General features: G+C 34.9%; 1 protein-coding gene across 1 annotated transcript in view; it reads left to right on the top strand.

Annotated features, from left to right (window-relative positions):
• Positions 1–15886, top strand: part of LOC122048684 (truncated transcription factor CAULIFLOWER A-like) — a 37454-nt gene extending 21568 nt beyond the window's left edge. The window contains exons 3-8 of the mRNA XM_042610219.1: positions 14800–14864; positions 14948–15047; positions 15125–15166; positions 15416–15457; positions 15545–15666; positions 15784–15886. Of these exons, the coding sequence (XP_042466153.1) occupies positions 14800–14864; positions 14948–15047; positions 15125–15166; positions 15416–15457; positions 15545–15666; positions 15784–15886 (474 nt within the window). The remainder of the gene's footprint in view (positions 1–14799; positions 14865–14947; positions 15048–15124; positions 15167–15415; positions 15458–15544; positions 15667–15783) is intronic.
• The last annotated feature ends 1220 nt before the right edge of the window (positions 15887–17106 follow it).

The following is a 17106-nucleotide window of genomic DNA, read 5'->3' as shown; positions in this document are numbered from 1 at the left end:
GTTACGCCTTTCCGATATACCATTATGTTGTGGCGTATGTGGCGGAGTCTATTAGACAATATACTATTGTCCTTTAGATAATCTTGAAACTCTTGACTTAAATACTCACCACCTCGATTGGATCGAAGTATCTTGATATTTTTACCAAGTTATTTTTCTACTTCATTTCTGAAAACTTTTCAAAAGTTTCAGACTTATGTTTTATTAGATACACATATCTATAATGAGAGCGATCATCAATGAAAGTAATGAAGTAGCTATAACCTCCTAGTGCATGAGTTGATATTTGTCCACAAACATCGGTATGTACGAGCCCAAGCAACTCATCAACTCGTTCACCCTTTCCAAAAAATGTAACTTTGTCATCTTGCTTTTTAAACATGAATCACATGTATCAAATGTATCTAATTCAAATGATTCAAGAACTGTAATCTTTTGCAATTCGGACATGCGTTTCTTGCTTATATGATTAAGGCGACAATGCCACGAGTAAGAGGTTAATTGATTATCTAATTGGACACATTTATTGCTCGTATAGATATTGAATGTGTCACTAGATGTATCTAACGTATAGATGTCATTGCACAAAGTTCTAGTGTCATAAAGAACACCATTCAACGTTATATAACAATAATTGTCACTAAAAGTCAAATGAAAACCTTTTCTATTTAAGCAAGAACAATGTTGTTTATTAATGTGAGAACAAAATAGTAATTATCTAGTTCTAAGACAAGTCCACTAGGAAGCTGTAACAAGTATGTTCCGATGGCGACTGTAGCAACCTTTGCTCTATTCCCAACTCACAGACTTGTTTCTCCTTTGACGAGTCTTCTGCTATTCCTTAGCCCTTGTATATCATTACATATATGTGAGCCACACCTAGTAGCCAATATCCAAGTGTCTAAGGAAATAACATGACAATCAACAATGAAAATATCTGATGAGGATGGGGCATTATATGCCTTATTCTTCTTCACAGACTCAAGATATATCTTACAGTTCCTTTGCCAATGTCCCATCTTGCCATAATGATGGCATGAGCTCTTTTGTATCGATTCTATTGTCTTGGCCTTTTTGCTCTTCCCCTTAGCCTGATGTTTTGATTTTCTCTTAGAACTTTTCTTGGAGGAGTCTACTAACATCACATTTTTCTATTTACCTTTAACAGAAAGCTCTACAGTCTTGAGCATATTAATTATCTCGGGAATGGTCGAATCTAAATTGTTTATCCAATAGTTCATCACAAATTGTGAATGACTTTTTGATAAACTATGTAGAATTAATTCAATACTTAACTTATGATCCATTGTAAAACTGAGTGATGCTAAATGCTCTATGTAGTCGTTTATGTTTAGTACATATTGTACTACGGACGAACCCTCCTGTATCTATGTTTAGAGACCTCGAACCTTTCGGATCTATCTTGCTCATCAAATAGCTCACAAAGATGATGGACAATATCATAAGCATCCAAATGCGCATGTTGTTTATGTAGTTCAGGAGTCATAGCAGCTAGCATGATACAACTTGCAAGTACAAACTTATTTTTATATTTTTGAAGGGCCAACAATTTATCTGCAGTTGCATCGGCATCAAGACCTGTGAGAGAGGCTGATCAAGGGCATAAGCTAGTTTCTCAGCTTTTAGAACAATTCTCAAATTTCGAAACCAGCCCAACAAGTTTGGCCCAGTCAATTTATTTGAGTTCAAAATTGAACGCAGATTAACAGAAGTCATAATTAAATGATTAACCTAGAAATAAAAAAACGAGAATGTATGAGAGACATAGTATTATTTATGTAAACAATTTACATAAAAACTCACTTATTAATCAAATTTAAATACCCTTCTTTTTTTAATTCGAGAGATGGTATGTTTTCTCTAAGTGGCTTGATATCCTTGACTTTGGCCAATAAGTCATTCTTAACTATAGCGGTAGGTAACAAGTTTACCGATTGAATATCACTTATATGCAACTATCACATTATGCTAGCAACTGATTGATTTTCGTATAAACATCAAGTTGTTAACACATTAACAAGTATACATCAAATTCATATCACCCAACTTCACTTCTATCCATATTAATCATGACTTTAGCACAATAAATCAATACTTTAAGTTTAAAACCGACCCGTTAATCATGAAATTGTATCTCTATGGTTTGAACATATTTAATTTCAAGTTTGAGCTTGACTTTGATCAACAACTCAAACAAGAACTTAAACTCCAGTTCTTACCATATTAACGGAATGTGTAGGTTTTAATATTGTGTAAGGGATTTGGTCTCATCTACATCATGCAAATATTCTATTGACATGACATTATATGTATGACATAAATGATGACATGACACATCACACGCATGACATAAATGATGACATGACACATCACAAATATGTCATAACATGACACATCACACATATGGTAAGATCTAATCACATCACACGCATGACAAAATCTAATCATGTCATAATTAATGCATTTACATGACATACAATATGGTATAAACATGACATAAATTTACATATATTATAATTCTATTTTACAAATAAAAGTATGTTATAAATATGATTTTAATAAATAAAGATTTATTTAATCAAATTAGGAAACTAATTTCTAACTTTAATTAATATATTTTATATATAATTTTATCAAGAATATTTAATTATTTTAAAAATAAATTTCTAAATTAATATCCTGATAATTTAGGAAATAAATAATTAATATTTCTTAATTTATTATAGAATAATTCAAATCTGGTTTTTTTTATGATTTTCAAAATATTTTCAAATTTAGTATTTCCTAACAATTTAGGAACTTTTAAAAAATAGAATATTTTAATATATCTAAAAATTCCAGAAAAGATTAATTCCATAATTTAATTTAGAATATCTCAAATCTAGATTTTTAATAATTTTTAAATTTTTCTAAATTTGGTATTTCCTAACAAATTAGGAAACTTTCTAAAAATAGAATATTTTAATAAATCTAAAAATTTCATAAAAGAGTAATTCTATAATTTAATTTAAAATATCTTAGATCTATATTTTTTTTTTATAATTTCAGAATCTTTTCATATTTAATATTATCTAACAAATTAGGAAAAATTTTAAAAATAAAATATTTCTTAAAATTTCAAAAAAAAAAAAAAATCTAAATTAACAGAATATTTATAAATTTAATTTTTCAAAATTATATTAGAAATTTTACAAAAATAGAATTTCCTAACAATTTAAGAAATTTTTAAAAATAGAAAAAGTCTTAATAATTCAAAAAAATTCTAAAATTAATTACAACACTAATTATGAATCATAAAATAATTTTACAATTATGTCGAAGTACGATCAAACTCTGATACCACTGTTGGGATATGTCAATGTGCATGCTAGAACATATTTTGTAAACATGCGCAGTGGAAAATAAAACAATAATAATTTCTAATTATTACATCACTCACCACACGTATACAAGGATACAATATGTCAAACATGATCACATAATTAAAATTTTACGGAAAGTAAATTTACGCTAGGTATACCTTACGGATGACCTATAACGAGAAGGGTATCAACCGTAGCGACGTTATCGAACCTCACCTCTATTTGTATTCACGCTGAGCTCCTCAAGACAACTTCTTGAGTACAAGCCTCTTCTTCGAAAGTTACTAGACACAAGCGAAGAAGAGGGATCAAGAGGAAGAGGAATAGAAGCACACAAGGGAGAATTTTCTCCCTTGTGGTGGTCATGACAACAAGGGGAAAGACTTCCCCTTGTTGGCGGCGACAAAGAGAGAGGAGAGAGGGAGAGGAGGATTGAGTTTCCAAAAATCTAATCAACCAAATAAGAAACTTGTATCTAATTCTCTCTCAATTATATGTATATATAATCCTCTTTAATGAGTTGGATTAGAAAGCCCAAATCCAACCTATTATCCCTTAACCAAAAATTAGTCCATTAACCCCTTGATTTGGTTCATAACTAAACTAAATTAGTTCATGATTAAACCAATAAATATGGTTCAACTCTACTATAAGAGATGTAGCCTATCCGATCTTCTATTATGATAAATATTTCCATATTTGTCTTATGTATGGTCCAATCAAACATTTATCTTTTTATCTAAGAATGCTATTTTTTAACTTATTTTACGTCTTTTAGAGACTCCTAATGTGTGTGACCCAATAGATTTTCGATTTATCTTGGTCGTCTATAATTAACTACTTAATTACAGAACGATCATAAGTGGTACCTAGTAGTACATCATGATCCTCAATTAGCTGAAAAATCATAATTGATTTTAAAATTAATTCTAAATCCTTCAGCAACTATAGTGAGTCATGCCTTGTTCTTTTCACTCGTCTTATACCCACTTGATTCAGGACATGGTCTATGCATCTGTCTCTACTAGACTGACTATGTTACACCTAGCCCAAGTAATCGTTCCTCGTTCTACGGATTCAAATTAGTTGTACATGTATACAAGAGTCTCGTACTCTTAACATGTGATGCTTTTGTAAGACCGTTGGATTCAATAGAGGGGGGGGTGAATATAGATTCGATAAAGATGAGTATAAACGCAGCGGAAAACTAAAATAGACACAGGTGTTTTTTACTTCGTTCGGAGCCTGTGACGACTCCTACTCGAAGGCCCGTACTCCGTGAGTACTTTCGTTGGGCAATCACTATCAATTCGAATGAAGATTACAAATAAGTACAAGAATTGACAGAAATAAAATACCGACAAGAGAAGAAAAGTTAGACTTTAAGAAAGCGCTTTGTCGGAATAGCCTCGTGGCGTCGCAGGAGCGTAGAGCAGCAGAGCAAGCAGTAAGTTCTCAGTGTAGACTTGATCTCTTTGAAGCTCCTACCTGGGGCTTCTTTTATATACTGTCCCGGACGCCTGGATCCCTTCCGGGCGCCTGGAACGTGACGTAGCTGCACGAACCATGATGCTCCACGTGGCGACGACTCGGCTGGATGAAATTTGCCTTCCGGGCGCCCGGATCCCCTCCGGGCGCCCGGACCACCTTGTTTCAGAAAGCTCCTTTTTCCTGCAAAACAGGGTTAGTCCGAGGCAAATATGTATCCTGTAAAACAGATTGTTAGCACAGTTAAAGTTCAATAGATGGATAAGAAAGAGTATGACTTAGATTCCGTCTTTCCGAGACCGGAATCTAGTCACGATCTCGACTTAGACATCCGAAATGGATCTAAGCCGGATCGACGCCTAATGTCCCCTTCCCGGGAACGCGTCCTCACAGTCACTCCCTTCCAGTGACTTACCTCACTTACCTGCCAGACGTCCGGTCAGCCCGTCGACCCGTCTGGACTTCTCGCCAAGCGTCCGGTCAGCCCGTCGACCCGTCTGGACTTCTCGCCAGCTATCCGGTCAGCCCGTCGACCTAACTGGACTTCTTGCCAAGCGTCCGGTCAGCCCGTCGACCCGCTTGGACTTCTCGCCAGCTATCCGGTCAGCCCGTCGACCTAGCTGGACTTTTCCTGTACACTTGATAAAAGTGTCAGACAACAACAAACCTAACTTAACCTGATTTGTCATTCATCAAAACCTGAGTTAGACCGTTAGTGCTAACCGCACCAACAATCTCCCCCTTTTTGATGGAATGACAACCTGGTTAAGTTAGTGATAAAAAATATGCAAGAATCAAGCATGATTATTGAGGTTTTTAAGGTTTAAGTTAGTTTTTCAAGTTTGCATTAAGTTGCTCTAACTTAACCAACCTAACCCTCCCTCCCCCTTTGGCATACATCAAAAAACAAGGGTAAACAAACATAGTGAGAATTACTGAAAACAATAAGACCTTGAAAAAATAACTGAGTTTTTAAATCCAAGAAAAGATTAAATTGACTTGGGGGAGTATAAAGTTTGAAAACTTGTTTAAAGCATTAGCTCTTAGTTTTTAGAAAAAATGCTAAGTGTAGATAGGTTAATTTTCAAACATAAGTGTATTAGGACTAAATTTCAAAAAAATTTCAAAACAAGTTTCAACATAAGTTTGAAATGCTATATAAACATAAGTTTTCAACACCAAAATTCCAAAACTAAGTTTGAAAAATCTACTTTTTTTTTTTTTTTTAAAACTAATTGTACAAGATTCAACTTTCAAAATCAAGAAAAATAATTTTGAGAAGCTTAGTTTGTAAACTAAATTTTGTAAGATTTATCCTTCAAATCAAATTGTCAAAATTGAGTAAAATCAAATTTTTAAGAACTAGACTCAGGACAATTTTCAAAGTAAAATTAAGTTTAAATCTTTACTTTTAGTTTTCAAAGGAGTTTGGTAACAGTAAGAACATATTTTTAGAATGTGTTTATAAAATTTGTTCTCCAAAATCAAATTTTCAAAAAGGTATTAGATTCAAAAGCGGTTTAAAATACTTGAAAAAGTCAATTTTTTTTTTTTTTTAAAACAAGTTGTTTTTAAACTTTGATTTTCAAAATTAAGTTTAAAATTCAATTTGGAAAACTAAATAGTTATATTTCTCCCCCTGAATTTGATACCTATCTCTAACCAGCTGTCTAACCAATTAGGTACTAACTAACTATCAGAGGATAGTAGCGTTCACTAGGTTAGTCAGATTAAGTTAATTATAATCAGTCAGTGTTTGACTTGACTGATGAACTTTAATCTGATTAATATCTGATTTGTATTTAACGTCCAGACTTATGCTGATGCACTGAAATAAGCATCTTAAGTCTAGACAGTTGGCCTATGCATCTCACCCCTTTCTATGTTTGTCAAACACAAGCAAGGTAACCCTAGGGTGTTGGTGAGATGCTCAAAAACTAGTCCTATGGGTACATGCTTTCTAAGGATGTAAACTTAGTCTAAGGCCAAAACTGTTTTTGAAAGTCTAAGAATGGAAATTTTGAAAACAAACAAGTTTAGCCTATAAGTTGATAAAATCATTTTTGAAAGGATTTTTGAAATTTCCTAGGCTATTGAGATAGAACATATTCAATGTAAGTTTGAAATGTCACTAGATAAATCCAAAATATTTTACAAATAGTGTAGCTACAGAAGTAGGTCATCACTAAAGCTACTGAGATGATGAAGGGGGTGGTCCAGATCCCAAGGATCGAAGAAGTGCCATCAGCTCAGGCGGGTGTCCCCGGCAGCTCGTAACTCGGTAACCTCTCGCCGTATGTCCCGATGAAAATCGGAGTTCTCCTGCTGGAGACTCGCCATGGCTCTCTCTAGTCCGGTCATACGGTCGGCTAGAGTGCGGGGAGCGTGTCGTGGTGCTCGAGCTGGGGGTGGTGGTGGAGCCGGTGCGGCTTCCTCCGGAAATAGTGCAAGCATGAACTCGTCCATCTGTGCGTCTGGATCGGGCTGGTGCTGTGCCCCCCTCCGCCAAGTCATAGTCCCGTCATCTCTATCTACACGGATGCCGGCTAGGAAGTTCCGAGAGGATATAACATCGAACTCGGTCATATGGGCAACGCCTCTAGTGACATCAATGTGCGGTGAGGACATATGTGCGAGATGTGACAAATGGCATATGGACTCGATTATCGATCACGTATCCGATTGCGTAAATGATGGTGGAGAAGATATGTAGGCTAATGTCAATCTCCAACCTATGAATCAGGGCATAAAGTAGGAATGAATGGAATGGGCGCATCACAGCGATGTCCCGAGTGGTCAGTGGTAAAATGCAAAGAACTACAACCCTATAAAGAGCGTAGTCCTGGACTCTAAGTTCTACTGACCTAAACTGTGTCACAGTGGGATCTCTCTCTCCCCCCAAAAAATACGAATACATCGTATCGAGAGTAATATGTGAGTAGGGATCGTCGAGCGGTAGATCCCTCGGAGGATAGCACAAAAAGGGGCAAGTAGAAGGACGCAACTCTAAAAACTCTCGGATAGTCGTAGGGGAAAATACGATATCAGTGCCTGCTGCCCTAGTGGTATAGGTGAAGTCATCTACTTTTACTAAGTTATTGCAAAATTTGGCACATAGACTTATGTTTATTGGACTGGTACATTCTACAAGGTTCCTTAAATTGTAGTGGCCTATAACCTCTAAGGCAGAGGGACATGACCTTAGGAAGAACGCTCTGTCTATGCAGGTAGTCCTAATGGCCTTATAGATGGTGGACTCAAATTTAATCCTAAGTTCGTCTGTGGGAAACCTAGGGTCTGTACTAGTATTGGAGGGTCCAGCACCAGTATTTGTTCGTTTCTTACTGTATATAAATAAAAAAAATTTAGAAGACAACAACAAAAAAAAGATTATTTTAGAGAGGGGAAGAGTATTTTACCGAGGAGCCATCGAAAAAATATAGATTTGACGACCTCGGTTGAATCGCAACAGCACCGCACGAAAATTTTAATTTAGAGTACTTTCGCACTGAGGTTCAAAGTGAACCTTGGCAAAAGTGAGAATGAGTGGGGCAGAGGTTGGGGGCGCCTGCTGCCCCTTATTTATAGGGCACTCCGGGCGCCCGGACCCTTTCCGGGCTCCCGGGGTTGCTGAGGCGGGGCGCCTGGAACCCCTTCCGGGCGCCCCCGACGAGAATACCAGGGGCGCCCGCCCCTGGTTTTTGACTTTTTTTTTTTTTTAATTGAGATTAAAGTTTTGAAAATAGTTTTTAAGTTTAAAATTAAAATTTTGAAAAAAAATAATTTAAGTTTAAAATTAAAATTTTGAAATTAAATTTTTAAGTTTAAAATTTTGAAAATAATTTTTAAGTTTTAAAATTAAAGTTTTGAAATTAATTTTTAAGTTTAAAATTAAATTTTGAAATTAATTTTAAAATTTAAAATTTTGAAATTAATTTTTAAGTTTAAAATTAAATTTTGAAAAGTTTAAAATTAAAATTTTTGAAACTGATTTTTAAGTTTAAAATTAAAATTTTTGAATTTAATTTTAAGTTTGAAATTAATTTTTAAGTTAAAAAAATTAAGCCTTATTCATCTCACCCGATCTATATTATCAATCAGGGAATCCTATGATTTTGTGAGATGAAATTAGATTTTTAATTATAGAGTTTGATTTAACTTGTGTTAGATTCAGATTTAGTTTTGGTTTCCACAAATAGGCATTCTTCGGATAAATTTCTAAGCTTGGTGAGTCACATGGACATCATTAGAAGTAACCAACCTTTTGAAATTTTCCGAATAGTCCTATCCATGGAACTTAGTACTAAATCTTGGTCTAACTGGTTAGGATTCGTTTAAGGGTAGCTTCGGTCAGTTCCACTTGGCCAAATGCACCAGATCGAAGCCATATCTTTCTAGACATGCGATGCCCAAGCTTCCCAAACGTACTATCATCAAAAAACTTCACCAGTACCATGATTCAAGTTAAACTTGGTCTCTCTTCAACTAATCCTAATTTCCCTGCCGGGTTAGTTTGTTTTTGGATTACCCTGTCGGGTAGGTTAGTTTTGGAGGTGCCAGCTATTCTGGAGCCTCCCCCTGATTTATTGGCCATTAATTTAGATTTTGGGTTTGTGTCGATTCTTTTTATAATTATAATCAACTTGGTGATAGTCTAGGTTTTGTTGAGTTTTGAATTTTGATTTTAAGTTAAATTTATATTTTAGTTTTTGATCTGATTTATTCAAGTTTATATAATGTATTTTATCTTTAGGTATATAGAATTGATTAAGTCCTACTTGTGTGGTTAAGCACGCTTTCGGGACCCAAGCTTGTTTAGTTGCTTTGTGTTGGGTTAATAATGATTTAAAGGTTTTGTTTGAGTTTGACTTATATCCAAGTCCGGTTTTATTATAGCATGCCTTTTGGTTATTTAGAATTAAATTTAAATTTTTAGATCTTGTTGTGAATTTTTCCAACAATTCTTTTAACTTATTAATTTCATTTTTTAATGATAAATTCTCCTCCTCAAGTGTTCGATCTTGAGTTGGATTCGAATTTTTTAATTGTTCCTTGAGGTTTTGATTTTCCTCAAGAAGTGATTTATTTTCATTTTCCAATTTAACTAATTTTTTATTTAAACACGAGATAATTCTAAAGAATTTACGATTTAAGTTTAGGTATACCTCTTCGGAACCTTCGGAAACGAGTGCGGACTCGTGGCTCGATTCGGGTTCGGACCCGTCTTCCGATTCCTCTGATTCGTCTTCCGTTTCAGCTTCGCGATCGCGAGGTGACTTTGGTGCTTTTGCCTTTCTCCCTCCGATTCGTCTGAGGAGAAATCGTCCCATGTTGCTTTGAGGGCTTTCTTTTTTGTTGATTTTGGTTTGTCAAGTTTCAATCTTGGGCATTCGTTCTTGTAGTGCCCCTTTTTGTTACATCCGAAACATGTGACATTTCTTGAGTCGGCTGGCGAACTGATCTTCTGACATTTTGCTGAAGCTTCTCTTTTTCCTGGTGAACATTTTCCTTACCAGGTTCACCAGGTGTTCTTCGTCTTCAGAGTCTTGATCGGAATCTTCTTCAGATTCGGGTTTGTTCTTCTTTTCTTTAGAGGAACCTGCGAATAAAGCTACACCTTTCTCGACCCCGGCGTTAGTTTGCTCATGAAGTTCTAATTCACAGAAGAGTTCATCCAATTTTAATTTAGATAAATTTTTTAAAATTTTGTAGGCATCTACAATTGATGCCCACAAATTATTTCGCGGAAAAGCATTTAACGCGTACCTTATTAAGTCTCGGTTCTCCATTTGGTGGCCTATCGCGTGGAGACCGTTGAGAAAATCTTTGACCCTCGCGTGGAGCTGACTTGTCGTTTCTCCTTCCTGCATTTTATATTAAAAATTTTGTTTAACACAAATCTCTTTTGTTACCTTGGCATCGCTTGTTCCTTCGTGCAGCTCAATCAGGTTTATCCCAAAGCTCCTTAGCGTTTTCATGCGGTCCGACCCGGTTCTTCTCTGTTAGTCCGCAGTGTAGAGTATTGATGGCTTTGTTTTCAATTGATGCCTTTTTCTTTAAATCATTTGTCCATTCTTCAGGGTCTACTATTTTCCCGGAGTTGTCTACTGGAATTTTGTAAGCCTTTGTGACGCTCATCCATTGGTCGTAGTCTGTCTTCATGTAGACCTCCATTCTCCTCTTCCAGTATGAAAAATCATCCCCGTTGAATAGGGGAGGACGTACTGTGCTGAAGCCTTCTTGTTGAGACATCTTATCCTACACACACTAAATTAACTGGAAAAAGAAAATCCCAAGACTTCGTCTTGGATTAGCAGTGCGGGAAAAAATAGAAACTCTAAGTTGGTGTTGTACCAATTTAGATTTTAAGTGCAACGGGAAAAAAAATCTTCCAAAAAGATAATAATATCAGTTTGGAATTAAAATTTTTTTTTTTCACCCCCTGTCTGATTGGTGGTTGCACCAAATCAGAGCGGTACCTGCTCTGATACCACTTGTAAGACCGTTGGATTCGATAGAGGGGGGGTGAATATCGATTCGATAAAGATGAGTATAAACGCAGCGGAAAACTAAAATAGACACAGGTGTTTTTTACTTCGTTCGGAGCCTGTGACGACTCCTACTCGAAGGCCCGTACTCCGTGAGTACTTTCGTTGGGCAATCACTATCAATTCGAATGAAGATTACAAATAAGTACAAGAATTGACAGAAATAAAATACCGACAAGAGAAGAAGAGTTAGACTTTAAGAAAGCGCTTTGTCGGAATAGCCTCGTGGCGTCGCAGGAGCGTAGAGCAGCAGAGCAAGCAGTAAGTTCTCAGTGTAGACTTGATCTCTTTGAAGCTCCTACCTGGGGCTTCTTTTATATGCTGTCCCGGACGCCTGGATCCCTTCCGGGCGCCTGGAACGTGACGTAGCTGCACGAACCATGATGCTCCACGTGGCGACGACTCGGCTGGATGAAATTTGCCTTCCGGGCGCCCGGATCCCCTCCGGGCGCCCGGACCACCTTGTTTCAGAAAGCTCCTTTTTCCTGCAAAACAGGGTTAGTCCGAGGCAAATATGTATCCTGTAAAACAGATTGTTAGCACAGTTAAAGTTCAATAGATGGATAAGAAAGAGTATGACTTAGATTCCGTCTTTCCGAGACCGGAATCTAGTCACGATCTCGACTTAGACATCCGAAATGGATCTAAGCCGGATCGACGCCTAATGTTCCCTTCCCGGGAACGCGTCCTCACAGTCACTCCCTTCCAGTGACTTACCTTACTTACCTGCCAGACGTCCGGTCAGCCCGTCGACCCGTTTGGACTTCTTGCCAAGCGTCCAGTCAGCCCGTCGACCCGCTTGGACTTCTTGCCAGCTATCCGGTCAGCCCGTCGACCTAGCTGGACTTCTTGCCAAGCGTCTGGTCAGCCCGTCGACCCGCTTGAACTTCTCGCCAGCTATCCGGTCAGCCCGTCGACCTAGCTGGACTTTTCCTGCACACTTGATAAAAGTGTCAGACAACAACAAACCTAACTTAACCTGATTTGTCATTCATCAAAACCTGAGTTAGACCGTTAGTGCTAACCGCACCAACAGCTTTGGCCAAAGACTTTGAGTAATAATCCTAACAAGTGGTCATAGGGTATACGTCTTCTCGTAAGGAGCGATGAATCCTCTGTGGGTTATCCAAATATCTTCATACATTTTGACTTATACCCAATCATCTCAGATCCACACCTCAATGAGGTGTTTGCTTAAGATATCAAAGTATAAGTCTCCATAACCAAGATGACTTGTATACCTCAAGTCGAAGGAAACTTGCACTCCAGCTGTAGTAAGAGCTTCACAGACATATCCATATATATAGATAATCATATGAAGTTTTACAACGTATCACTCTAATGAACTAGTTACCATAACTAACATCCACGTTTAACTCTCAACATCCAATGTCTCCAACTAGTGAGAAAACAGTTGCTTGGCGAACCAAGGAGTATAACCCGTGCTAGTCTTACAGAATTGATGATGTCCGAATGCATCAATTCGACGACTAGGGAAATTCTAATACGTTCATAATTGCACGTGTAGAGATAATCACTAGTTATGATCCAATTACAATTTCTCTCATGTTATGAATTGTATTGCGACATTTAGTAAATGAGTTTAAGATAATCAAACATATAATATGCACTCAAATAGTGAATCTATATTTAGTAAAAATCGTAAGACAATTGCCTTAGGGCATCCCTCAAAATCTAACACCCCATACGTCAACTACTAGACCGTCTTAAGGGGACTAGAGTTTTCATATTTAGAGTGTATTTTATGATGAAGATAGGGATGATAAGTAGCTAACACCTGTTATATCAAAATTAAATAGGTAGGGTTTCATGTATTGTATATTATAGAGAATTTTATTCTTTTCTTCATGTCATAATAATTATTTCAAACTTTTAATTTCTATAACTATAAAAATCATTGGAAAACAATTTTCAAACCAAAGACAATTTTAAATCATAAAAAATATTTTTTTGTCACAATAATATGTTTGCCTTTTCTTTCTATATTGGACTATATATATATATATATATATATATATATACCAAGAAAATAATTTTGAAACATAACAAACTTATATATAACGGTCTAAATTTAATATCAAATTAATATTTAATTTTAATGACAATATAATAATATCATTATTTCATATAATGAATTTTTTTATTGCTTATAGTGTACTATGAGTATATACTACACTATTAAATAGTATCAGTAGTTGCATATATGTATTATGAAAACATAATTTCTACATCTAATCATTATTATTAGTAGTAAAAAATTATTGTCTATCCAATATTCAATATAAAATATCAAAAAGTTATAGTTGCTGGTCAAAGTATAAGTGTCAATACAATTTTATATCTAAACTTTGTAAAAGTAAGAATGAGTGCAATGTTATTTTATGTTCCATAAAAGTTTTAATGAGGAAGCTTCAATGCTACTAATCTATGATAACATAGACAGGATACCGATTATTCTACGAGTTAATAAGAAGGAGAAATTGAGGAGAATGTAAGAAAAGCCCCAAGAAAACAAAGAGAAATCTGCTATTTATAAAAAAAACTTTGTTAATAATAGAAAATGAATCCTCAAACAGTTAAACAAGTATTTGTATACACTCTAGATCCTTGGATTCATAAAAAGGAAAGAAATTCTAAATATAAAGCTCAATTTCTATCTTGTAAAGAAAGAAATACAATTTTACTATAAAAAATAATTTTTTTTAACAGAAATCTTAACAAAAAGAAATTAACATAACATGATGCTGATATAAACAAACATTAAATATTAGAGATATCAAAAATATCTTAAATATTATAAAAATAAAAATTATTAAAAATAATAAAAGATCTTTGGAGATTCTGAAAAGAGCTTAAATGATGTTTTTTTTGTCTGAAATTTAGCGATTACACGTTCCCTAATAATAAACATAGATTTTTAAATTCTACACGTATGAACGATGACAAAATTTAATTTTGAATCTTGAGTTAAAAGTTACGACCCTCTAAAATTAAGGCGATATTGAACTGATCCCGTATCACATGATGATCACTACCCAACACTTTTTGTCCTTGGAGTAGACCCACAGCCTTAGAATTTGTTGTTCATATTGCAGAAGAAAATGAGAATAAGAATGATAAGGGAAATGCTGTTGTTCATGTTATAGAAGAAAATGAGAATGAGAATATAATGATAATGGAACGGAGAGCTTGTGATCAGAATGAAAAATGAAAATGTGCGTATATAGATGAGGAATAAAAAATGTGAGGTAGGAGAGTTTTTATTAGAATGTTTACTACCCAAGGATCAGATAATTGCTATTTATTAAGATCTTTTTGCTTTAGTCGAGCCTCTGATGTTCGTAATGTTGTGTTTACAGGGCAACCGGTATCAAGAATATGAAAAACTTAAGGCTAAGGTGGAAGCTTTAAGGGAAAGTGAAAGGTAATTAAACACAACTCACAAGATAGTTACAGCTATAGTTTTCATCACAACCAATGATTTCTTGAGGATAATAATTGCCTCAGGCATCTAATGGGAGAACAACTTGATTCCTTAAACCTTAAAGATCTCCAGCAGCTAGAAAATCAACTGGACAATTCTCTGAAGCATATTCGGCTAAGGAAGGTAAACCTCATTACAAAGGTTTACTAAGCAAGCATCTTAAAGTTGATGCTGCTCATTATTTTTTTTTAATGGTGCAGAATCAAATCATGCTTGACAGTATTGCAGAGCATGAGAGAAAGGTAAAAGAATTCTTCATCATGTTTCAGTGAGTTGTCATTGTTATGCCTTAGCTATTACATAGAATATCTGCATTTGTAATTTTTCTGGAAACTATATAAAGCTATAACCTGTAGCCAAACATTCATGGCTTGTATTCAAACAGCAGCAAGCAGTCCGAATTATAAGAAATCTTCTTTAAAAAAATTATACACGTAGAGAACTTTCATGATTCAACTCTGTGCATGACATTTTTTTCATTTTGTGATTAGGAAAAGGCACTGCAGGAGAAAAACAAGAACCTAGAGAAGCAGGTTAGTAATCCTCCAGGCTAGCTCCTTCACCCAAATGACTGCAATTCTGCTACTCTTTGATAAACTATTAAATTTGACTTGACCAAGATCATGGAGACGCAGAAGCCAAAGGCTCTCATCCAACAAGATCATTGGGAACAAGCTCAGACAAGCACCCCCTCCCCACCAGCCTCCTTAATGCCCGATGCTAACCCTAGCTTAAATATTGGGTAAGTGACTGATATAACATTGAGAACAACTCTACACAGCTTGGTCACTGAAAAGCTTTCAAGTAAAACCCTAACCGTATAAGGACCTGGCAATGTTTTTGAATGAAATATATGTAGATATTATGAAGCGAGGGCAACCATGGAAGAAGGTGGGGAGACTCAGGTTAGGATCAATAACAGCATGTTGCCACCATGGATGCTTAGCCATTTGAATGTGTAGCATGCACGTCGACCTGTAAGCATTTACACAGCCCTTGATAAATTAATGCTTATTCTCTTTGACTGCAGTGATCATCATGATTCCCATTATCCTTCCTCTTCAGTTAAAGTTGTGCTGCAAGTAAATATTGCTGTGGGTATCCTTTTTTGAATCTAGTGAATAAATGTTATCTAATTAATCAATGTTAATGACGATTAATTAAGCAGTTGACACACAAATTCTACTCGAGATCAAATATTACATGAAACATTTTTCTTCTTTTCTTTTTTATTTCATGTAATATGTCGAATCTTAAAATGGGTAAGGGTTTACCCAATTTAGTCTGATTATTTTGTTTTACCAAATCATCCCTTTCATTTTTCTCTACTTTATTTACCATTCAATTTAAAAATACTCCTCTAAAACTCACTCTTTGTAGACTTTTGAAAGTAAATTCTTTGCCTAGGCGGTGCAGCAATAAAATATTTTTTCAATTTCTCAAATATTTAAAGATCAAATCTTAATTTTTTGAATTAACGGATGAATTTATCTTAATAGATGATTGACTTAAGAATATTGGATGATGAATTTTCTACTATGAGCGTTTCAAAATTTATTTTGATGAACGATGAAAAATTTTTATGAGATTAAACGGTTCATGCTAAAATACTAGGTACCTAGTACCTAGTAGAAAAAGGGATCAATTCTTAAAATCATCTATAATATTTGCACTTTAATCCTCTGCACCTTACTTTTAAATGGTAAATATTTAATTTAAAAACTATATAAAAGGGCGCCCTCTAATTATTTATATCGTCAAAAAGTATCCCTCTTTTAAATTTTATTCAGAAAGCATTCCAATTATAATTTAATATTTAAAATGCTCTTTTGTATTCCGTCTTATAATAAAATGATCTAATTTTAATCAAAATCAGTACAAATTTAGTTAAAGTGTTTAAATAAATATAGTTATTATTTTAATAATCTTGAAAGAGAAATACTATTTTAATTATATAGATAAATAATTAGGAGATGTTTTGCTTAAGTAAGTTTTAGATAGACATATAGTTTAGTTTTCAAATGGCATAAAATGCAACATGAATTAATTTTTAAATAATCTTATATACAATTTTCATATTCCAATTTCACTTGGTTGAATTTCTTGCATTAAAATGAACATCTTAAGGATAGAAGGTAAATAAACAAAAGAATGTATCCATTTGAGGTGGAATGAGTTTGAC

This window comes from Zingiber officinale, chromosome 2B, assembly GCF_018446385.1.
Source record: "Zingiber officinale cultivar Zhangliang chromosome 2B, Zo_v1.1, whole genome shotgun sequence".
Taxonomy (NCBI): Eukaryota; Viridiplantae; Streptophyta; class Magnoliopsida; order Zingiberales; family Zingiberaceae; genus Zingiber; species Zingiber officinale.
The sequence above is the reverse complement of the archived record's forward strand: the minus strand, read 5'-3'. Positions and strand labels throughout refer to the sequence as shown.